At 38.8% G+C, this 24,305-nt stretch overlaps 1 protein-coding gene across 2 annotated transcripts in view; it reads left to right on the forward strand.

The window, feature by feature from the left end:
• Positions 1-24,305, forward strand: part of WDR70 (WD repeat domain 70) — a 308,541-nt gene that overhangs the window by 67,991 nt on the left and 216,245 nt on the right. For both annotated transcript variants that reach the window (XM_047730059.1, XM_047730060.1), the window contains one exon: positions 22,986-23,139. In XM_047730059.1, coding sequence (XP_047586015.1) covers positions 22,986-23,139 — 154 coding nt within the window. The remainder of the gene's footprint in view (positions 1-22,985; positions 23,140-24,305) is intronic.

The raw sequence follows: 24,305 nt of genomic DNA on the forward strand, positions 1-24,305 counted from the left end.
TTCGGTTTTTCTGGACATTTCTTACATATGCAGTCATACAGCATGTGGTCTCTTGTATCTGTTTTGAAGTTCATCTGTATTGTGGGACACATCCGTGTTTTGTTCCTTTTTACGATCAGATAGTATTCCATTTTTTATTTATGTGCGTGTGTATGTATGGCATATTTTGTTTGTCCATTTGCCAGTTGGTGGACACAGTTGGGTTATTTCTACATTTTGGCTATTATGAATAATGCTATTACGAACATTTGTGTACAAGTCTTGGGAAGGATATATGTTTCCATCTTATGTCTTTCTTAGGTTGATACTACCTGCATTGGGAATTGTTAGGTCATGTGGTAAATTTATGTTTAATATATTAGTAACCTGACAAACTGTTTTCAAGAATGACTATACTGCTTTATATTTGTACTGGCAGTATATAAGGGTTCCAGTGTCTTTAGATGATCCCCATCATATGTTACTGTCTTTTTCATGATAGTCATTCCTGTGGGTGTGGAGTGGTTAATGTTTACTTTTAAATTCATTGTGAATTGATAGTTTTATAAGAGTGTGTAAGGATAAGAACCCTTGTCACCTGTTTATATGCAGTTAAGTAATATTATAAAAATCATTTGCCACCACAAAATGATCTCTCAGGTACTCTCCTATTAGAAGGAAGGTGTTATTACTCACATTTAAAAAATACTTACCTAAGGCATTGAGAAAAGGATCAATTGTGGAACAATCCTCAAAAATATGTAGAGTTAAAAAAGCACAGTATAAAAGTGTATAGTTTTCTTTTTTTTTAAAGAATGGTATAGTATTTTTAAAAGTATTTATTTTTTTAAAGTATATATATTTTTCTTTAAAGCTTGGGAAAAAACAGTACGTACTATTTGCTTATATATGCATAAAATACTTCTGGAAAGGTATAGAAGAAACCAATAACACTAGTTGTTTATAGGGAAAAGAACTGGTTATCTGGAAGGAAAATGTGTTGTTACTTGTCTCTTTTATATCTTTTGACTTTCAGCTACCATGTGTAGATTCTACTTATTTTATCCAGGAATAATAATATCCACAGCCTCTCCAACATTGTTTCTTGCCTTTTTTATTTTTCTTTTGTTAAAGAACAAAGAAGATATGTTCTGTTTGTGTACTAGTTTATTGAGTCTGGCTGAATTCTTCATATCAGTGAATTCTCACAACTGCCATGTGTCATAGATACATTTATTATCCCTGTCTTACGGATGGATGTAGAAATGGAGGCTTAGGGAGATTAATTAATTAGCCTAAGGTCACACAAAGTGATAGAGCAAGGATTTGAATGCAGGCATTCTAACTGTAGAGCAAGTACCATTAATCATTATGTTATACAAAAGCACAGAATGGATTGAAACCATTTAGGATAAGTGCCATTCGAAACAGTCAAGGGTGGTGTGTTTGCTTAATTCTTTTATTTGTAAGCCTTACATATCTCAATACTTTTTTCACTGCCCATGCCATATAACTGAAATAATAATGTTTTGGATTTTAGGGAAAGTTGTTTTTTATTACTTTAAACTGATATTTGTGCATCGTAATAGTTTCTTCATATCACATAATTGCATGATAAATTAGTGATTTATTTAGGTATTTGTGTTTTCTCTGTGTGTGTTATCAGTTAGTTCTGAAAAAGAAATTGAAGGTGGACAGAGATTCCCCTTGCTAACCATAGACACATGATTGGTATATGAGTTGATGTGTATGGAAGCAGAATTACATAAACTTCAGTAATCATGGCATTGTGTCTCTTCTCACTTGACCTAGTCCATTGAGTTTAATGACAGCGTATATTTGAACTTTTTATATTCATTAATAAATTGGTAAACTTGCTTTATGACTTTCCTTATTAATATATTATGATGTCATATATTAATATATATTTCCAAACTACTAGATTTTGCAAACTTTGCCATATATTACTTTTCCCCCCATAGATATCACTGATCAGTGGCATCATTAATTAGGCTCTGCTTGAGATGCAAGGTAGAATATTACATCCATCTAGCGTCCTTCAGCCTTGTACATAACAAACTTTTATTTGTCTGCAACTAATCTTGGATATCACCAATAAGAAGGAAGAAGTTGGAAAGATGCCTTCAGCTGTAATATTAGATTGATAAAATCACCAGTTATTCTCATGTATGTCAGGATACTCCCAGGCATTGATAAGACTTCTTGTGGTTTACTAACTGGAGAGGAGGTTGTTTACTTGGTTTATATGAAAATCAGATGAGATCATGTACATCAACAGAAATCTTTAATAGGAGATGAAAAGGTATGTGGGAAAAAGCACAGTTAGTATTCTCTGATAAACATTATGTACCTGAATATATTTTCCCTTTCTCTTTGATATTTGCTTTGTAAAATTATATAAGCTTAAAAATTTTTTGAACTTAATTTCCTGGGTTTCTGCTGCCTTCTGTAACTGTTGTCAAGTTACATAACTTGTAAATTCTATCTTGTTAACCATCAGTGAATTTTTTTTTAAAGATTTTATTTATTTATTTGAGGGAGTGAGAGAGCATGAGAGTGGGGAGGGTCAGAGAGAGAAGCAGACTCCTTGATGAGCAGGGAGCCCCATGCAGGACTCGATCCTGGGACTCCAGGATCATGACCTGAGCCCAGGGCACTTGATTAACCAGCTGAGCCCCCAGGCATCCCATCAGTGAACTCCTGTATTGTGTCTCAGCTTATTTATTATTATTTTTTTATTATGTTATGTTAGTCACTATACAGTGCATCATTAGTTTTTGATGTAGTGTTCCATGATTCATTGTTTGCGTATGACACCCAGTACTCAATGCAAGCAGTGCTCTCCTTAATACCCATCACTAGGCTCACCCTTCCCCCCACCCCCTCCCCTCTAAAACCCTCAATTTGTCTCTCGGAGTCCATAGTCTCTCATGGTACGTCTCCCCCTCTGATTTCCTCTCCTTCATTTTCCCCTTCCTTCTCCTAATGTCCTCCATGCTATTTCTTTTGTTCCATAAATAAGTGAAACCATATGATAATTGACTTTCTCTGCTTGACTTATTTCACTTAGAATATTCTCATCCAGTCCCATCCATGTTGATGCAGAAGTTAGGTTTTCACCCTTTCTTTTTTTTTTTTTTTTTTTAGATTTTATTTATTTATTTGACAGACAGAGATCACAAGTAGGCAGAGAGGCAGGCAGAGAGAGAGGAGAAAGCAGGCTCCCTGCTGAGCAGAGAGCCCGATGTGGGGCTCGATCCCAGGACCCTGGGATCATGACCTGAGCCGAAGGCAGAGGCTTTAACCCACTGAGCCACCCAGGCGCCCCGGTTTTCACCCTTTCTGATAGCTGAGTAATATTCCATTGTATATATGGACCATATCTTCGTTTTCTTTCTTTCTTTAGTTTTTTTTTTTTTTCCATTTAAAGGTTTTTATTTATTTGACAGAGCACAAGTAGGCAGAGTGGCAGGGATAGGGAGAGGGAGAATCAGGCTGTCTGCTGAGCAGGGAGCCTGACGTGTGGCTTGATCCCAGGACCCTGGAATTATGACCTGAGCTGAAGGCAGCCACTTAACCCACTGAGCCACCAGGCACCCCTGGACCACATCTTCTTTATCCATTTGTCTGTTAAAGGGCATCTCAGCTCTTTTCGTATTTGGCTATTGTGGACATTGCTGCTATGAACATTGGGGTGTATATGGCCCTTCTTTCATTATTATCTGTATCTTTGGGGTAAATACCCAGTAGTGCAATTACTGGGCCATAGGGTAGCTCTATTTTTAATTTTTTGAGCAACCTCTACAGTGTTTTCCAAAGTGGCTGTACCAATTTGCATTGCTACCAACTGTGTACGAGGGTTCCCCTTTCTCCACAGCCTCTCCAACATTGTTTCTTGCCTTATCAGTTTTTACTATTCTAACTAGTGTAAGGTCGTATCTCAGTGTGATTTGGATTTGAATTTCCCTCATGGTTAATGATGATGAACACTTTTTCATGTGTCTGTTAGCCATTTCTATGTCTTCATTGGAGAAGTGTCTGTTCCTGTCTTCTGCCCATGTTTTGACTTGATTCTTTTTTGGGGGGGTGTTGAGTTTCAGAAGTTCTTTATAGATCTTGGATATCAGTCCTTTGTCTGTAGTGTCATTTGCAAATATCTTCTCCCATTCTGTGGGTTGCCTCTTTGTTTTGTTGACTGTTTCCTTTGCTGTGGAGAAGCTTTTTATCTTGATGAAATCCCAAAAGTTCATTTTTGCTTTTGTTTCCCTTCCCTTTGGAGATGTGTCTTGAAAGAAGTTGCTGTGGCTAATGTCGAAGGGGTTACTGCCTGTGCTCTCCTCTAGGATTTTGATGGATTCCTGTCTCACATTGAGGTCTTTCATCCATTTTGAGTTTATCTTTGTGTATAGTGTGAGAGAATGGTCAAGTTTTACTCTTCTATGCATAGTTGTCCAGTTTTCCCAGCGCCATTTATTGACGAGACTGTCTTTTTTCCACTGGATATTTTTTTCCTGCTTTGTTGAAGATTATTTGACCATAGAGTTGAGGGTCCATATCTGGACTCTCTATTCTGTTCTATTGGTCTATGTGTCTGTTTTTTTTTGCCAGTACCATGCTAATCTTAGTGATCACAGCTTTGTAATACAGCTGTAAGGCAGGTAACGTGATACCCCCAGCTTTGTTTTTCTTTTTCAACATTTCCTTGGTGGTTTGGAATCTTTTTTGGTTCCATAAAATTTTGGGATTGTTTGTTCCAGCACTTTGAAAATGCTGTTGGTATTTTGATTGGGATGGCATTGAAAGTAGATTGCTCTGGGTGGCATAGACATTTTTTTTTTTAAGATTTTATTTATTTATTTGACAGAGATCACAGGTAGGCAGAGAGGCAGGCAGAGAGGGAGGGGTGGGAAGCAGGCTCCCTCCTGAGCAGAGAGCCTGACGTGAGGCTTGATCCCAGGATCCTGGGATCATGACCTGAGCCAAAGGCAGAGGCTTAACCCTCTGAGCCACCCAGGTGCCCCCAGCGTAGACATTTTACCAATGTTTATTCTTCTGATCCATGAGCATGAAATGTTTTTCCATCTTTTTCTGTCTTCAGTTTCTTTCATGAGTATTTTGTAGTTCCTTGAGTACAGATCCTTTACCTCTTAGATAGGTTTATTCCAAGGTATCTTATGGTTTTTGGTGCTGTTATAAATGGAATTGATTCTCTAATTTCTCTTTCTACACTTACATTGTTAGTATATAAGAAAGCAACTGATTTCTGTACATTGATTTTGTATCCTGCTACATTACTGAGTTGCTGTCTGAGTTCTAGGAATTTGGAGGTGGAGACTTTTGGATTTTCCACATAAAGTATCATGTCATCTGCGAAGAGAGAGAGTTTGATGTCTTCTTTGCCAATCTGAATACCTTTCATTTCATTTTGTTGTCTCATTGCTTTTGCTAGGGCTTCTAGTACTATGTTGAACAACAGTGGTGAGAGTGGGCATCTTTGTCATGTTCCTGATCTTAAGGGAAAGGCTTTCAACTTTTCCCCATTGAGAATGATACTCACTGTGGGTTTTTCATAGATGGATTTTATGAAATTGAGGAATGTTCCTTCTATCCTTAAAACTCTGAAGAGTTTTAATCAGAAAGGATGTTGTATTTTGTCAAATGCTTTTTCTGCATCAATTGATAGGACCATGTGGTTCTTCTCTCTCTTCTTACTATTATATTCTATCACATTGATTTGCGAATATTGAACCACCCTTGCATCTCAGGGATAAATCCCACCTGGTTGTGATAGATAATTCTCTTAATGTAGTGTTAGATCCTGTTAGCTAGGATCTTTCAGAGAATTTTGGCATCCATATTCATCAGGTCTTTGCCTGGTTTTGGGATCAAGGTAATGCTGGCCTCATAGAAAGTCTGGAAGTTTTCCTTATGTTTCTGTTTTTTGAAACAGCTTCAGAAGAATAGGTACTATTTCTTCTTTGAATGTTTGGTAGAATTCCCTAGGGAATCCATCAGGTCCTGGACTCTTGTTTTTTGGGAGGTTTTTGATCATTGCTTCAATCTGGTTACTGGTTATTGGTCTACTCAGGTTGTCAATTTCTTCCTGTTTCATTCTTGGTAGTTTATAGGTTTCCAGGAATGCATCCATTTCTTCTGAGTTGCTTAACTTACTGGCATATAACTGTTGATAATAATTTCTGATAATTGTTTCTATTTCCTTGGTGTTAGTTGTGATCTCTCCCCTTTCATTCATAATTTTATTAATTTGGGTCCTTTCTCTTTTCTTTTGGGTAAGTCCTGCCAGTGGCTTATCAATCTTATTAACTCTTTCAAAGAACCAGCTTCTAGTTTCATTGATGTGTTTGTTCTACTGTATTTCTGGTTTCTAATTCTTGATCTCTGCTCTAATCTTAACTGTTTCCCTTCTCGTGCATGGGTTAGGCTTAATATGTTGTTGATTTTCTGATTCTTTAATGTGTAAAGATAGTTTGTGTATTCGGGATTTTTCTTTCTTTTTTTTTTTTTTTTGAATGGGGCTTGGATGGCTATGTATTTTCCCCCTTTGGAATAACTTTGTTGTATCCCATAGGTTTTGGACTACTGTGTTTTTGTTCTCATTGGTTTCCATGAATTATTTAAGTTTTTCTTTGATTTCCTGGTTGACCCAAACATTCTTGAGCAGGATGGTCTTTAGCTTCCAGGTGTTTGAATTCCTTCCAGACCCTTTCTTGTGCATTGAGTTCCAGTTTCAAAGCATTGTAACCTGAGAATATGCAAGGAATAATCTCATTCTTTTTGTATCGGTTGAGTCTTGATTTGTGACCCAGTACATGGTCCGTTCTACAGAAAGTTCCATGTGTGCTTGAGAAGAATGAGTATTCTGTTGTTTTAAGGTGGAATGTTCAGCATATATGAGGTCCATCTGGTCCAGTGTGTCATTCAAAGCTCTTGTTTCTTTGTTGATTTTCTGCTTAGATGATCTATTGCCGAGAGTGGAGTGTTGAGGTTGTCTACTGTTAACATATTATTATCAATATGTCTCTTTATTTTGGTTGAGAGTTGGCTTATGTAGTTGGCAGCTGTCATGATGGGTGCATGGACATTTACAATTGTTAGATCTTCTTATTGGATAGACCCTTTAAGAATGATTTGGTGCCCTTCTGTATCTCTAACTATAGTCTTTAGCTTAAAATCTGATTTATCTGATTTGAGAATTGCTACCCCAGCTTTCTTTTGAGGTCCATTGGCATGAAAGATGGTTCTCTGTCCCTTCACTTTCATTCTGGATATATCTTTAGGTTCAAAAAGAGTCTCTTGTAGACAGCATATGGATTGGTCTGTCTTTTTATCCATTCTGCAACCCTGTGCCATTTTATGGGAGCATTTAGGCCATTCACGGTGAGAGTGATTATTGAAAGATATGATTTTATTGTCATCATCTTGCCTGTAAAGTCCTTGTTTCTATAGATTGTCTCTGTAAGTTTCTGTTCAGTATCACTCTCGGGGTCTTTCTCCTTTTATAGAACCCCTCTTAATATTTCTTGCAGGACTGGCTTAGTGGTCACAGATTCTTTTAGTGTCTGCCAGTCCTGGAATCTCTTTACCTCTCCATTCGTTCTGAGTGACAGCCTTGCTGGATAAAGAATTCTTGGCTGCATGTTCTTCTCATTTAGTGCCCTGAATATGTTTTACCAGCCCTTTCTGGCTTGCAGGTCTCTGTGGGCAGGTCAGATGTTATTCTGATGTTTTCCCCCCTATATATAAGGAATCTCTTCCCCACATCTGCTCTTAAGATGGTTTTCGTGGTTCTAAGATTTGTGAGTTTTACTATTACATGCTGGGGTGTTGGTCTATTCTCCTTGATCTTAGGAGGGGTTCTCTCTGCCACAAAGAAGCCACAAATGGTTGTTTCATCCCCCAAATTAGGGAAGTTCTTGGCTACAATTTGCTCAAATATATCTTCCAGTCCTCTTTCTCTCTCTAGCCCCTTAGGTATCCCAATAATTCTGACATTGGACTGTTTCATGGTGTCATTTATTTCTCTAATTCTGTTTTCATGGATTTTAAGCTGTTTGTTCCAGGCCTCCTCCTGTTCCTTCTTTTCTATCAGTTTGTCTTCTAGATCACTAATTCGTTCTTCTGCCTCGTTTACCCTAGCTGTAGAGTAGATTGGATCTCACTGATAGCATTTTTAAGTTCTGCCAGATCAGCTCTCATTTCTGCCCTTAGAGAATCTATGTTGTCATTAATGGTTTTCTCCATCCTGGCTATTGTTTTCATAACTGTTATCCTGAAGTCTATTTCTGACATCTTGCTTATATCCATATCCATTAATTCTGTGGCAGAGGTCACAGTCTATGTTGGGGGTTCCTCCTCTTAGTCATTCTGTTGAGGGATGGTTGAGGGAATGACAGAGTCCAAATGACTGACGGCAACCCAAGCAGGATGCACCTGTTTTATAGGGACCTTAGGGTTGTTGGCCTCTTGTTCCTCCAGCTTGTCTTCTGGGGGCGGGGCCTGCCTCAGTGTTACTCGGCAACCCTGTTTGGGCAGAATTGCCCTGCCCCCTCTGGGGGGTGTGGGCTCATGAAAACTTTTTTTGGGGGGGGCTTTTGTTCTTTGGTGGCTTTCCCTGGCAGGTTTCTGCATTTCTTCTGAGAGTCAGAGCAGAAGTGACCATATCCAAACCTCTTGTTTCAAAACAGAGAGATCACAAACTGTTCTTCAGTGAGCTCTTGAGGCCACACTGTCTCCATTTCTGTCCGTACTGCTAAAAACTGCAGTGTCCTGGGTTGTGTGCCCCACAGCTGCACTCCCAGACCTCCCTTCCAGTAGAGGCATGTCTCTGCCCTTTGTGCTTCTAAAACTACCAGTCATCCCCAGTTTGCACGTGCATCCCCACAGCTCCAGGTTTCAGTGTGGGGTTGTCCTAAAGTCTTTTCCCCACTGCTACCAGTCTGTGAGTCTGTGCCTGGTCCCAGCGCAGGAAACTTTTGAGTTCCAGCAGTGCAGGATCCCAGAGGTTCCCCCTCCTGTTTATCTTCCAATATCTACCTGCAGAGTCACGGCTCCCTACTTCATACCTTGACGCCAACTGCCCGATGGGCTCTGCCATCTTTGTGACTCCTCCCTATTTTTTTTTTTTAAATTTTTTTAGAAGGGTCATATTTATTTCATTTGGCTTATATCTTACCTATATATGTTTGTATTTTTTAAAAATTTAACATATAATCTATTATTTGTTTCACGGGTACAGGCCTTTGAGTCATTAGTCTTATGTAATACCCAGTGCTCATTATAGCACAAACCCTTCCCAATGTCCATCAGCCAGTTACCCCATCCCCTCACCCACCTCCCCTCCAGCAGCTGTCAGTTTATTTCCTAAGATTAAGAGTCTCTTGTGGTTTGTCTCCCTCTCAGGTTTTGTCTTGTTTCATTTTTTTCCTCTCTTCCCCTATGATCCTCTACCTTGTTTCTTAAATTCCACATATAAGTGAGATCATGTGATAATTATCTTTCTCTGATTGACTTATTTTGCTCAACAGTAATACCCTCTCATTCCATCCACGTCGTTGCAGATGGCAAGATTTCATTTTTTTGATGGCTGTGTAATGGTCCCTTGTGTGTCCATTCATCTGTCAATGGACATCTGGGCTTTTTCCATAGTTTGGCTATTATGGCCATTGCTGCTGTAAACATTAGGGTGCATGTGCCTCTTTGGATTATTACATTTGTATTGTTGGGGTAAATACCTAGTAAGCAGTGCAATTGCTGGGTCGTAGGGTAGTTCTAGTTTCAACTTTTGAGGAAACTCCATACTGTTTTCCAGAATGGCTGCACCTTAATGAACTTTTAAAAATTATATTTACTCAGGGTTAATTTATAGACAGTAAAATATATTCTTTTCAAGTGTGCAGTTCTAGGAGTTCTGAGAAATACATACAGTCGTGTTACCAGTACCACAGTCAAGATAAAGAAGATTTCATTATCCCCCAAAGTTCCCTCTGGTCACGTTGTGGTCAGTCCCTTCTCCTGACACCAGGCAACCACTGATCTGATTTTGTTGTTGCCTCTCTTGGTAAGTTTTCTCCTTTTCATTGCTGTGTAGTATTCATCATACGACTACAGTACAGATTGTTTATCTGTTTACCGGTTAGAGATTTGGGTTGCTTCCAGTTTTTAGATATTTGAATGAAACTGCTATAAATATTTTTGTACAGATCTTTTTGTAGATAGATGTTTTACTTTCCTTGGATAAATAGAGTAAATTTGGAGTAAGAACTGTTGGCTCCTATGCTATGTATATGTTAACTTTATAAGAAATTGCCAAACTTTCCCAACATGCCTGTACCATTTTGCTTTCTAAGCAGCCATGTATGAGTTTTAGTTAATTTACATCCTTAGGTACACTTGGTGGTATCCATATTTTAAAATTTAGCCATTGTTTTGGGTGTGTAATGATATGTAAATGGTTTTAGTTTGAGTTTTCATAGTTAGTGTGATGTTGAGCATCTTTTTATGTCTTTCATTATGTATGTCTTCTTTAGTGAGCTATCCAGATCGTTTGTCCATTTGAAAAATTGAGTTGTTCTTCTCAGGTTGGTTGATAAAGCTCTTTTAAGATTTGTGTATCATAAATATTTCCTCTCAGTCTGGAGCTTTTCCTTTTCCTAAGTGTCTTTTGAAAAGCAGCCTTAATGTATTTTTACATATTGTTTTCTGAATTGCCTGTTTTTATGCCCAAAACTGTGTTTTCTTGAAAAATTTTTATATAGAAAAAGAGAAACATTTTTGAATGTTTATTAAAAAGCATTTTCCAAAAATCTTTCCTTTTTATTTTTTGAACTTTTTTTTTTTTTTTAAAGACTTTTATTTATTTCTTTGACAGAAACACAGTGAGAGAGGGAACACAAGCAGGGGAAGTGGGCGAGGGAGAAGCAGGCTTCCTGCTGAGCAGAGAACCTGATGTGGGGCTCAATCCCAGAACCTTGGGATCATGACCTGAGCCAAAGGCAGATGTTTAACCAACTGAGCAACCTAGGTGCTCCCTTTTTGTAATACATAACTTACATATTTACATTTTTCAGTTACTAGGGAAAGTTTAGAAGATTATATCTTTTTTAAAAATGATTTTATTTATTTTTTTGACAGACAAAGATCACAAGTAGGCAGAGAAGCAGGTAGAGAGAGAGGAGGAAGCAGGCTCCCCGCTGAGCAGAGAGCCCAATGTGGGGCTCGATCCCAGGACCCTGAGATCATGACCCGAGCTGAAGGCAGAGACTTTAACCCACTGAGCCACCCAGGTGCCCCTAGGAGGTTATATCTTGCAAATGGAAGTATATACTGTGGGGGAAAAGAAGAACTTTCATTTTCTACTTTTACATGGCATCCAAAACAGTATAATTGCTGTTATAATTAAAAGGATATTTTATACTTAGGAAACAAAAGACATTGTAAAGAAAATTAAAAGACAAATGATAAACTCAGAAAAAGTTGAAATACATGTTGAAAGTAATGGGCTAATATCCATAATATGTAGCTTCTGTAAATCAGTAAGGAAAAGGATATTTGAAAATTAAAATGGGTCGAAGGAAATGAATTAACAGATAACAGCAGAAGAAATATAACTGACCAATAACATGAAAATGGATACCCTACTAACAATAAAAGATGGAAAAATTAAAATGCCAGTGAGGTGCTACTTGTCACTTACAAGACTGGCAAAGGAGAATGAGATCCACGGTATCCAGTGAGAGGAGATGGCAAAGATGGGGTATCATTTACTAAACCTGTTTGCCACAGAGCAGTTTGGTAATATCTGTCAAGATGTAAAGTGTGAATTCTGATGCAAGATTTGGAGGAAAAAACCATTTTCATGCATTGTGCCTGTACTTCATAGGTACCATACTCCTTATTCCTCCTGTCTCTACAATTTCTTTTATAGTCCCTCCCTTAGAGTTCACCTCAGGCTTAAACCTCACTTAGATTTCTGTATCAGTCTCTCTATTTTTCCCCCCACTATTCATGCTAAATCCGTGTAATGCCTGCCTGCCTGCCTGCCTGCCTGCCTTCCTTCCTTTTATTTTTTTTAATTTTCAGCATAACAGAATTCCTTGTTTTTGCACCACACCCAGTGCTCCATGCGATCCGTGCCCTCTCTAATACCCACCACCTGGCTCCCCCAACCTCCCAGCCCCTGCCCCTTCAAAACCCTCAGAATGTTTTTCAGAGTCCATAGTCTCTCATGGTTCACCTCCCCTTCCAATTTCCCTCAACTCCCTTCTCCTCTCTAACTCCCCTTGTCATGTAATGCCTTTCTGATTCATTTTGACTAAAACCCATATGCCTTGCCATGGTTTATGATGTTCCTTGTGATCTGGCCATTGCTTATTTCTTCCCTTGCTCTAGCAGAGTGGCTGAGAGATTTTTACATAGTGTGTTCGTGTACTTTGTTTTCTGCCTAGAATGCTCTTCCCTACTCCCTGGTACCTGCTCCCCCCTCACAAACATGTAGCTCCTTATGCTTAGGTCTCCACCTAAACATTGCTTTTCCAGAGAGGCTTTCTAATAAAGTAGGTCCCTCTCATAGGTGCTCCCTCAACAATTTTATTCATTGTGAAATCCGGAGCCCCTGTTGTTCTGCTACTAGAATTGAGACTTGAGTTATTTTTATTTATTTTTAAAAGATTTTATTTATTTATTTGACAGACAGAGATCACAAGTAGGCAGAGAGGCAGGCAGAGAGAGAGGAAGGGAAGCAGGCTCCCTGCTGAGCAGAGAGCCCGATGCGGGACTCGATCCCAGGACCCTGAGATCATGACCTGAGCCGAAGGCAGCGGCTTAACCCACTGAGCCACCCAGGCGCCCGAGACTTGAGTTATTTTTAGCATCAACATTATCATAAAGGAAACTGTTGAGAAGACTCAGATCAAAGACTTAGCTTTTTCGAGTCATTCTCATTGGTTGGCTCTTTTTAATCACATTTCTCTAATCCTCAGAAGACATGAAAACATATTGTTTAAGTATTTGCATTCCTTGCCTTTTGGATTGACCATCTTATTTTAGCGAGAAACTTGACTGTGAAATCATATAAAGTCACAAAGCTATTAATCTGTACTTTATTGAGTGATAGAGTAATTTTATTACATTTATAAACTAGAGTATGCATTTTTTAAAAAAGATTTCATTTATTTATTTGACAGAAAGAGATCTCAAGCAGGCAGAGAGGCAGGCAGAGAGAGAGAGGAAGGGAAGCAGGCTCCCCGCTGAACAGAGAGCTCGACAAGGGGGCTCGATCCCAGGACCCTGGGATCATGACCCAAGCCAAAGGCAGAGGCTTTAACCCACTGAGCCACCCAGGTGCCCCAAGAGTATGCATTTTAATGGAAGGGAAGAGTTATAGATTAGCTTTAGTAAAATTATGTATGTATAGTCCTGGGTAGAATTTTTCTGGCTTTAATTTTGTTTAACCGATATAGTATTTTTTAAGTTACTACTAGTTTACTAACCTTTGGTATGTTTAAGCTGGTAAGTGACATATTCTTAATTAATTTTGCATTGGAAATCTAAACTTAAATTCTTAAATTTAAAGCTAAAATATTGAAGTAGCTGAAGATGTATTTTGGCATGGAATAAATTAGCATTTTCTGATATTGCCATACAGAAAACTTTGATGGCTCTGAGTCAGGTCTCTTGCTTTCTTGCCCTTTTCCCAGCACTGGATAATATATATTGCCTACCTGGAAAATGGCATGCAAATTTGAAACTATGTTTTCTGTAATTATTATCATCTTTCATTTCTAAGAATGTAGTAGTCACATTTGACATAGGACTTGAGTTTTTGGAGTAGGTGCAGAAAATCAGAAAAGATGTAAGGATGTTTCTCATGAATATTTTGGTTAATAGATCATTAAAACCTGTGATAAACTTACACTAACTTAACTCGTAATGAATTTGAAATACTTGCTGTATTCAATTTGGTATATTCATTATAGTTGGCTCCCAAGATCTCATACCTGTTCAATCTTAAAGAGACCTTGGAAATAAAGAAGTAATGGTAATAGCAACGACTCATTTCACGTACTGTGTTAGGTGTCATTGTGTATATTACTTTTAATCCTCACCCCAATACTGTAAGTGTTACTGCTCCAGGATTTTTCAGTGGAAGACACCAGGACTCAGCAAAGTGCGTGAACTCTGTCTCAGGATCGCCTCTGCATGGTTCTGCCAACTAGTTGCATCAATTAATTTTCCAAAAGCTGGGGAGACTGCCTGAACCTAGCAAAGCTGAAGGGCCTGTTAATCATCACACGGCCACTTAACAGCAGAGTGAGGACTTGGATCCCCGACCTCCTGACTCACATTCCCGTGCACTTCTCACTACATCAGGACACGTTGGCTCCTGAGCCCCAAGTGACAGTCCCAGACAGCTGTGTTTATCTGTCTTGCATGTCCCAGCTTGTTTTGCTAGCTGAGCAAAAACTACTTAAAAGCATCCTCAATCTTCACCTTCCCATTCCCCTCCACTCACACTCCTATACTCCCACTTGCCCCATGAATAACTTCACAGAAAGAATTGTGCAATGTCACTAAGCCTTCCTCTGGTGTCAGAGTTACTCCCTGAGAGAACATTCACTTCCTCATGACTCCAGTTTACTGTCAGATTGGCTTTCCCTCTTTTCTCTTTGATTGGAATCTTAGTTGTTTAGGCAGGAATTTGAGGAGCAGATGTTATACTCCTTGAAGAAGCCTTTAATTCTCCTTAGTACTGTGTCTAATGACTCCTTAATCCTGTCCTTTTAACTCCGTGGCTAGCAGAATTAAGAGCGAAGTGGGACAGGAATGATGAGCTTGATGCTTAACTTTTCATTTTAATGTTGACAAAGAGAGCATATGAAAACCAGTGACACAGAAGGAAAACATCAAGTTTGCCTATATGGCTATACATCTTAATTTACAAGGTGAATATTAGTGTGGGGTTGTTGAGATTTTGTATTTCCCTCCAAACATAAATAGAGCAATTTCACAGAGCACATAGCCAGAGAAAGAGAGCTGCTGTTTTTACTACCTTTTCTCATTAAAATTTGCTATTCTTTAGAAAATTACTTCCAAAGAAATAAAAATGATTCACCAGAGAAAACAAAGTGATTTCTTTCTTTCTTTTTTTTTTTTTTAAAGATTTTTATTTTATTTATTTGATAGAGATCACAAGTAGGCAGAGAGAGAGGAGGAAGCAGGCTTCCCGCTGAGCAGAGAGTCCGATGCTGGGCTCGATCCCAGGACCCTGAGATCATGACCTGAGCCAAAGGCAGGGGCTTAACCCACTGAGCCACCTAGGTGCCCCAACAAAGTGATTTCATACACTACTAGATCTTTTATGGTTAATGAAGAAAATCTAATTCTCCAAAGTGAGATTACTATTAACAATGATACACCCTGTGAACTACTTTAGTTTAGCAGTCTGAACTATTTAATTATCAAAAATTTGATCTGCTTGTTTCTATATATATACATTTGTGTGCATTTGTGTATAAATGTGTATATAAACAGATTGGACTAAATTGCCCATAATTTTCTCAGTTTCTGTTTAATCACTTGAAATTTAGTATATCCATCAGGGTCTAATAAGTTGAGAGTAGTCACACAGCAGTTTGAAAAAGGGGAGTTTTATTATAAAGAATTATGAACAGAGGATTGGAGAAATGAGATATTAGCTAATAAAAAGTAAAGAGTACTTTAAGGAATGCAGGAATGGCAGGTGAAAGGAGCATCTATTATCCCTAGAGTGGAGATATAAAGCATTCAAGGCCTCCAGGATTGAGAGCCAGACATTTGAGAGGACAAGGCTTTGGCTCATTGAATGATAAAGCATTTGTTGTGCTCTGACAGCAAAACTTTCCAGAAACCTGTCTCGCCGGAGTCACCGTGATAGCACTGCCACAGGGAGGTGCTGGGGGAAGCTGCTGGATCTTGCTGAATCTGAGGTACTTTAGCAGCCAGGCATAGAGAAGCTGTACAGTGCTCCAGAGAGCCAAACCCTAGAGAAGCCCTGTGGGGCTCTGGAGCCCACCCCAGGAAGAGCACACTGGATGTAGTGGGGAAAGCTCCTCCCTCTGCGCAGTCCCTCTCTAGCACCCTCTATCGGCAAAACTTCATGCCACAGGGCAAAGGAAAAATATTTAAAGGGCCCAAATTCATTTTTGCACAGCAGTCAGTGAAGGGTGAATTTGGAGCTGTGGGACAATAAATGAAAATCTGGCAAATCTGACGAAACATATAATTTTATATCTTATAATGGGGGCCTACTTCTGGGCTTAACATTTAAATTTGGGACCTTGATCAGAATTTTGTTAAGGACCTCATTACTTCCTAGCATTTATCATTTTGGCATAAGACTAGAGAGGCTTTTCTTTTTAGGAAGGAAGGGCCTGGGCAGTAGCCCCATGTTTGCTTTTCTAGGTTTCTCTCTTATGAGCGCCTAGTTTGGGAGCTTCAATTTCTCATCTACCTTGACCTTTTGATCTGGGGCATTGTGGTAATTCCTTACCCTGTCACACATTCTAACCTCAGAGCCCACTCAGACCTTTGTTTGAGTTACCTTTGCATTGGAATTAGTACTTTGAATCATTGCATTAAGAATGGCTTTTTGAAGAATAAATAAAGACTGTCACTTAGAATTTCAGCGTTTTAGGAGAAATGGTCACTATAAATTTTGAGAAGTAGTTTCTAGTTAGTAATAGCTGTGAAGAAAAAGTTTCATTGGTATATACCTGATTTGGAGTTGGCAACCATCCAGGAAGAATAATTTTTTTGTGGCTTAGCTAGATACTCTTAAATTTTGATTTCTTTTGTATATATCCTGTTTGTAGAAGACAAAATTACCATGATTAGCAGTTTTTTTCTGCTGAAATACCCATTTATTTCTCAGCCTTGAAATTATAGACTTAGAAAGTAAATCTAAATAAGACTAAATAGCCTAAAATTTTGTTAAAATTGTCTTATCATTGAAATTTATTTTATTTTCAGATTGGCCTTTTCAGATAAATCGAAGAATTTGACTTTTTTTTTTTTTGCCAAAAGTGTTACATTCATCAAGGAAGTTATGAAGACAGTTTAAAAAGACAGATGTTCAGTTTTGCTTTTTGATTGAGAAATTTTATATTTGGGACTTTATTAAGTTAGCTCTCCAGCAGAATTCTTTTTTTTTTTTTTTTTAAAGATTTTATTTATTTATTTGACAGAGAGAGATCACAAGTAGGCAGAGAAGCAGGCAGAGAGAGAGAGAGAGGGAAGCAGGCTCCCTGCGGAGCAGAGAGCCCGATGTGGGACTCGATCCCAGGACCCTGAGATCATGACCTGAGCCGAAGGCAGCGGCTTAACCCACTGAGCCACCCAGGCGCCCCTCCAGCAGAATTCTTTATAGGTTTGTGTATTAACATCGAGTTAAATTGTTTGCTTTCCACACATATTTATTTGGTGATTTCTCTTTTAAGAGAATGGCACCTGGGATAGCATATACCTTTAAAATTGCTTTGATGTATGCTACTACTTTACCATGCCATCTCTGAAGAATGTTATAGATGGTGTTTTATTTAGCATGGTGAATAAGCAATTTTTACATGAAGAGTTTACTTCAATATTCATTCCTAAATTTGTAACTGGAAATCACATTTAGGGACTGTACAACTGACTTTTTAGTACCGGTACTATTATCATCCAAATAGACGTCAATAGATTTCATTAGGTTTTCTTTTGTTTTTAAAGAAAATTTTAGTTAGTACTTCATTTTTCATCTGTTTTATGAGCCAATAAGAGTCTTCCGTTGTTCCAAAGTTGAGACCGTTCTATATTTATTTCATATTGTTAACAGCTGTACTTGTTCAGTGCACTAGCCAATAGCCTTATGTAGCTATTTAAATTTAAATTAAATAAAATTAAACATTAAGTTCCTTAGTTGCACTAGCCATGTTTCTAGTGTCTGATAGAAACATGTGGCTAGTGGTTAGTGGTTACCATAATGGGCAACGCAGATGTAAAATGTTTCCACCATCACAGAAAGTTCTATTGAGCAGTGCTGGTCCTATAGTATGTAGGATATATTGTAATTGCTTTTGTCTCAGAAGATAGATTTTTTTCCATTTCACAGTCCCGGTAATAAACTTTGTATTGTTAGCCTTTTAAATTTTGGTCATTTGGTGGGTAAGCAATGGTATCTCACTGTACTTTTACTTTTTGAATTTTCCTGATGAAAACATATTTGGAAAAAACAATGTTTTTAAGGTTTTAGTTTTGCCTTTGGCTTTCAGCACTTTTACTATGATGTGCCTGGTTGTGGATTTTGCTCCCCTTTTGCGGTTTGTAGTACTTATTGAATCTCCAGGTTAATGTCTTTTATCATTTTTCCAAAATTTGACAGTCACTTCTTCACATTTTGCGTTTCTCTTTTTCCATTCTGCAATTCTAATGTGAGACTTTTTCACCACATGTCATATGTACCTTAAACTTTTCCTGCATTTTCCATTTTTTGTCCTCATGCTTCTGTCTAAAAATGATCTTTTAACCATTAATTCTCTGCTGTTAAACCCATCCATTAGTTCTAAATTTCAGTAATTGTAGTTCTCATTCTAAAATTTCTGCATGTTTCTCTTTTTAATTTTCAGTTTAATGTATGTATTATATACCTTGTCATTTAAAATTTTTTTTTAAATTTCTTTTTGGTGTACCAGAATTCATTTTTTATGTACCACACCCAGTGTTCCATGCAATATGTGCCCTCCATAATACCCACCGCCAGGCTCATTCAACCTCCCACCCCCTGCCTCTTTAAAACCCTCAGATTGTTTTTCAGAGTCCATGGTCTCTTGTGATTCATCTCTTCCTCCAGTTTCCCCCAACTCCCTTCTCCTCTCCATCTCTCCATGTCCTCTGTGTTATTTCTTATGCTCCACAAATAAGTGAAAGCATATGATAATTGGCTCTCTCTGCTTGACTTATTTCACTCAGCATAATCTCTTCCAGTCCCGTCCATGTTGATACAAAAGTTGGGTATTCATCCTTTCTGATGGAGGCATAATACTCTATAGTGTATATGGACCACATCTTCCTTATCCATTCATCTGTTGAAGGGCATCTTGGTTCTTTCCACAGTTTGGCGACCGTGGCCATTGCTGCTATGAACATGGGGTAAAGATGGCCCTTCTTTTCACTACATCTGTATCTTTGGGGTAAATACCCAGTAGTGCAATTGCAGGGTCATAGGGAAGTTCTATTTTTAATTTCTTAAGGAATCTCCATACTGTTTTCCAAAGTGGCTGTACCAACTTGCATCCCCACCAACAGTGTAAGAGGGTTCCCCTTTCTCCACATCCTCTCCAACACACATTGTTTACTGTCTTGTTAATTTTGGCCATTTTAACTGGTGTAAGGTGATATCTCAATATGATTTTGATTTGAATCTCCCTGATGGCTAGTGATGATGAACATTTTTTCCTGTGTCTGATAGCCATTTGTATGTCTTCATTGGAGAAGTGTCTGTTCGTGTCTTCTGCCCATTTTTTGAGGTGATTATCTGTTTTGTGTGTGTTGAGTTTGAGGAGTTCCTTATAGATCCTGGATATCAGCCTTTTGTCTGTACTGTCATTTGCAAATATCTTCTCCCATTCTGTGGGCTGCCTTTTTGTTTTGTTGACTGTTTCCTATGCTGAGCAGAAGCTTTTGATCTCGATGAAGTCCCAAAAATTCATTTTCGGTTTTGTTTCCTTTGCCTTTGGAGACATATCTTGAAAGAAGTTGCTGTGGCTGATATTGAAGAGGTTACCTACCGCCTATGTTTCCTCTATGATTCTGATGGATTCCTGTCTCAGGTTGAGGTCTTTTATCCATTTCGAGTTTATCTTTGTGTATGGTGAAAGAGAATGGTGGAGTTTCATTCTTCTACATATAGCTGTCCAGTTTTCCCAGAACCATTTATTGAAGAGACTGTCTTTTTCCACTGTATATTTTTCCCTGCTTTGTCAAAGTTTATTTAACCATAGAGTTAAGGGTCCATATCTGGGCTCTCTACTCTGTTTCCTAACCCTAACCCTAATTTCTTAATTACAGTTATTTTAAATTCCACAATTCATAAGTTCAATATCTGGTACTCTCAATTTCTCTGAACTTGGATGAAAAATTATTTCTTTTCACTAACCTCTGATTTTTAGCATTTCCTTTAATTATGGGAGTAGGCAACAAAGTCTACTTTGTAGTTATTAGACCTGCCTCTCGGCATAGTTATTAGACCTGCCTCTCGGCATAGTTACTTGATACATTAGTACAGAAACTCACATATGTCACAAAATTAAAAAGTATTTTGTAGTTATTTTTTACTTTTGCTTTTTTTACTGTAGTTATTAGTTACTGTAGTTTTTTTTTTTTACTTTTTAGTTTTTTTACTGTAGTTATTCTTTATGTGATAAAGCAATAATGGTTTCCAGTATATGTCTAATGTAGTTTTTTTAATATGTTTAAAAAACATACTAAGAAGGAGTCCACAAACTTCCGAGTGCAGAATTGTCCAGGCACAAAAAAATGGTTCTGTATAGTGTAGGTCAGATTGTGTTACTGCCCAGCTCAGAGCACTCCAATGGGTTTCCTCAAATTTCTCCCTGAAAGAACAAAAGCCAAGGTCCTTTCAGTGGCTTACATGGCCCTCCTTGAGCTGCTCACCCTACTTGCTACATATTCTGACCTCTCCAACTCCTGTTGCTTTGCTTACCCTGGTACAGTTACCTTGGAGAAATGCCAGATTCACTCTTGCTGCAGTTCCTTTCTAGTAGCTGTTGCTGCTTGGTCTTTTCTAGAAGCTGTTTCTTCATAGTCCACTCCTTCACTTCATAGCTTACTCACTTAGTTCCTGACCATTTTACTTAAAACATTTATCCTTGTCCCCTGGTTCACATTTTCTGCCCTCCCCACTCAGTTTTTTCCCCATATACTTATTATGGTTTTTCATATTATGTATTTGACTTACTCATTAGTTTAGTATTGATTTCAGGAGTAGGGCTTATCCTAGGCTTCTGTTACTGGCAGGTTGGACCTTTGGCAATAATAGGTCAATTTGCAGAGTTGCCGTTGGTCCCATGCATAACTTCCATCCCTTTTCCCACTGCTATTTCACTTACAAGCCTATTGCATTAACAGTGGTATGGATGATGACAAAAGCTAGCTAATGTCAACTGGCCAAGTCACTTTGTCTGTGTGGTTTATTGCCTCCTTCAAAGTTGGTGTTGTCTAGGATTAACATGGGATACAAAGAGATCGCATTTGGTGTCCACTTTTCACATGTCTACCTACATGCATCTTCCCCACACATTCTTGTCTTAATCTCTTGCTCTTTTCTAGGCTTTACCTCATATCTTTTGGAGAGCATGTTTCTTACCAATGTACTTGATTTTTTGCTCACCCTATTCAATTAGCATGATGTCATCTAGATCACAGACCAGCCTGAACTAATTCAGATTGTCCAGATGGTCCAGGTCCCTTTGGACTATGTTAAGACAAAGGGCCAGAAAATTAATGTAGCCCTGGCTCAAGGATGCACATGTGTGCTGCTGTTGGACACCTGTGAATGTCAACTGCTTTTGGGCTTGCTTCCTAATAGAGGTAGAAAAAGATGCTTTACCAGATCAGTCACTGCATACCACTTAACCTGACAGGGACCAATAACCCTTTCTTTATAGGCTGGCAAAGAGGCCCTTTGGGTTTTTCTCACTCTAGGTTTTAATTGGTGATTACTCATCCTCAGCCTTTCATTGTCTTTATTCATTGCACTGACTACACCCAGTAACAGCTGTCCAGTTCTAGAGTTGTTTCAGTTCTTACATTTCCTTTACCTCTCAAATCCCTAGAATGATACACTAGCCAGTACCTTTCCCTTCATGATGAACTTTAGCAGTTGCACTTGCACTGCTGTAGCATGTTGAGGACTATGTGCTCCCTGTGATGAGGTCCTTGTTCCTAGCCACTCGGTGATCTCATCTTAGCATTGACTTCATAGGACCACTTTCGATACCAGCTCTCTCAGGTCAGGTTCATCAGAACCATTATTTGAAATTCCAGGATTTGCATGCAGAAGGTTGGTTGAAGAATGCTTTGGGGATCAGACCCCGAGAGAGAAGGTGCCGGGGAAGCGCCCTTTGGAAGGCACAGAAACTGCATTATCATGTAGTTGCAGAAGCAGCCTCAGCTCAGCCCTCAGGGAGATCTGAAGCTGGCGTCATTCTTCCCCCGGATCCCGCCTGAAGTAGAGGGCTGGACCATTTTCCTGCATGCTGGCCAGGCATTGAATGTGGGCTGCTTTGGAATGGTAACATAATCTTGTATGAAGGAGTTCAGTTGTTAGCCATCAGCAAACCATATCCCGGAAGCTGGGGGAATGAGTGGAGTGGTGATTGTGCAAAAGATACTGTAGTACTGGAGAAATGAAGGAGGAGATGAAAACTTGTTCAGGCACTTAGCTGTGAAGGGGAGGAGAGGATAATCAGTAGAAGTTCCTGAGGAGACTGGAGAGGATGCGATCCAGAATATAGGTATTAGATTTGCCGTGGGCAGGAAGAGGTTTACATCCACCATTGTAATTAGAGAGGAGGAGGAAGAGAGGTGTTCAGATGCAGATAAGTTTATGACATTAGTGGGAGGATGTTGAGACAGTTGTTTGTTGCCTTTGGGAAAGAGCCAGACAAATCAACAGCTGAAAGAAGGGCAGTTGGTTGGGTTGAAGATTTAAGGTGAGTAGATATTTTAGTAGATGCTGTGGTGAGTGGGAGGAGAGTGCTAACAGGATAGCCACTGGTGTTGAGGGCACCTTTGAGGTTGATGATCTCTATTTTGAAGAATTATCAATTTGTGTAGTTGTGTGACATTTTTCTGGCAGTGCTTAATATACTGGAAGTGTAAACATTATGCCCAGTGTCTTACAACACTCTTTTCTTTTTTCTTTTACATAGCCATCAGATCAAGTCACTGCAGTATAGTAACACAGGAGACATGATTCTTGTTGTATCTGGAAGTTCTCAGGCCAAAGTGATTGACAGAGATGGTTTTGAAGTAATGGAATGTATAAAGGGAGACCAGTATATTGTGGACATGGCAAACACCAAGGTAAGCATTAAGCAAAATATTTTATTGAATTTAATTAATTCAGCACACATTTATTAATGACTTGTTTGAGTTGCTATCATTCACTCTAAAAATTAGTGTCTTGTTTTAAGCAATGTATTATTTCTCACAATATATTATTTTTCACAATTTCTTCACAATTCTGTGGGTTGACCAGGAAGTTCTCATGCTGATGGTTTTAATGTTCAAAATGCCTGACTTGGATGATATATAGTTGGTGCTCTACCCCATGGTATCTGTCCTGTTTCCAGTGCTCCCCTGTCCCCATTATGTGCACATGCATACCTGCATGTGTGCTCTCTCTCTCTCTCCCACCTTCTCTTTCCGTATGTCTAGTTGGGGCTTTCCAACAGTGTGGTGGACTTAGTGGGGTCTGACTTCCTGCTTGATGACTGGGTTCCATGAAGAAGGAACATGGAAACTTCAGATTTTATAAGGTCTGGCTTCAAGACTTATATAGATTGTAGGGCCAACTCAAATTTGAGGAGAGGAGAGATAGACTCCACCATTCAGTGGGTGAATGACAAGATCACATTGTAAAAGATCATATGGGATGGGAGATAGGGATACAGCCATCTTTGGAAACAACATACTACGAAGCTACTACGTACTAGGCTTTAGGATAAGGACGAAAGAGGGTCTCATCAGCCTTTTATATAAAGATTTTTTAGTGAGATAATATTTTTAAAATTACATGAAGTATCAGTTAACTATAGCTGTATAAATGCTATCAAACTTAATGGATTATTTATAATTAACATATCTGTGGGATGTCCAGGTGTGGCTCCAAACTGCAGTTAATGTCTAGGTCTGTTCCATGTCTCTGTTCCTCCTTGCACTAGTGAACTGCCTGTGGACACGTTTTTCACATGGTGATGGCAGAAACACAAGAAGGAAACCTCAACTCTGGAGCACATTTCAGGCCTTTGCTCATATGTCCATGGACATTGCCTTGGCTAGAGCAAACCTCATGACCACGGGTAGCAGTGCAGAAATTTGCTCAGGTCTTCAGTGAGGGGAACTCCAGTATCGCATGCCGAAGGTTGGGGGTACAGGAGAGGTGATGGACTGGGAACAATAATGCAACCTGCCACAGATATATTACAGTGTCAGTGCATATGCTTGGTGCAGAATTTTGAGCCTCAGTT

This window comes from Lutra lutra, chromosome 5 (genome assembly GCF_902655055.1).
Source record: "Lutra lutra chromosome 5, mLutLut1.2, whole genome shotgun sequence".
Taxonomy (NCBI): Eukaryota; Metazoa; Chordata; class Mammalia; order Carnivora; family Mustelidae; genus Lutra; species Lutra lutra.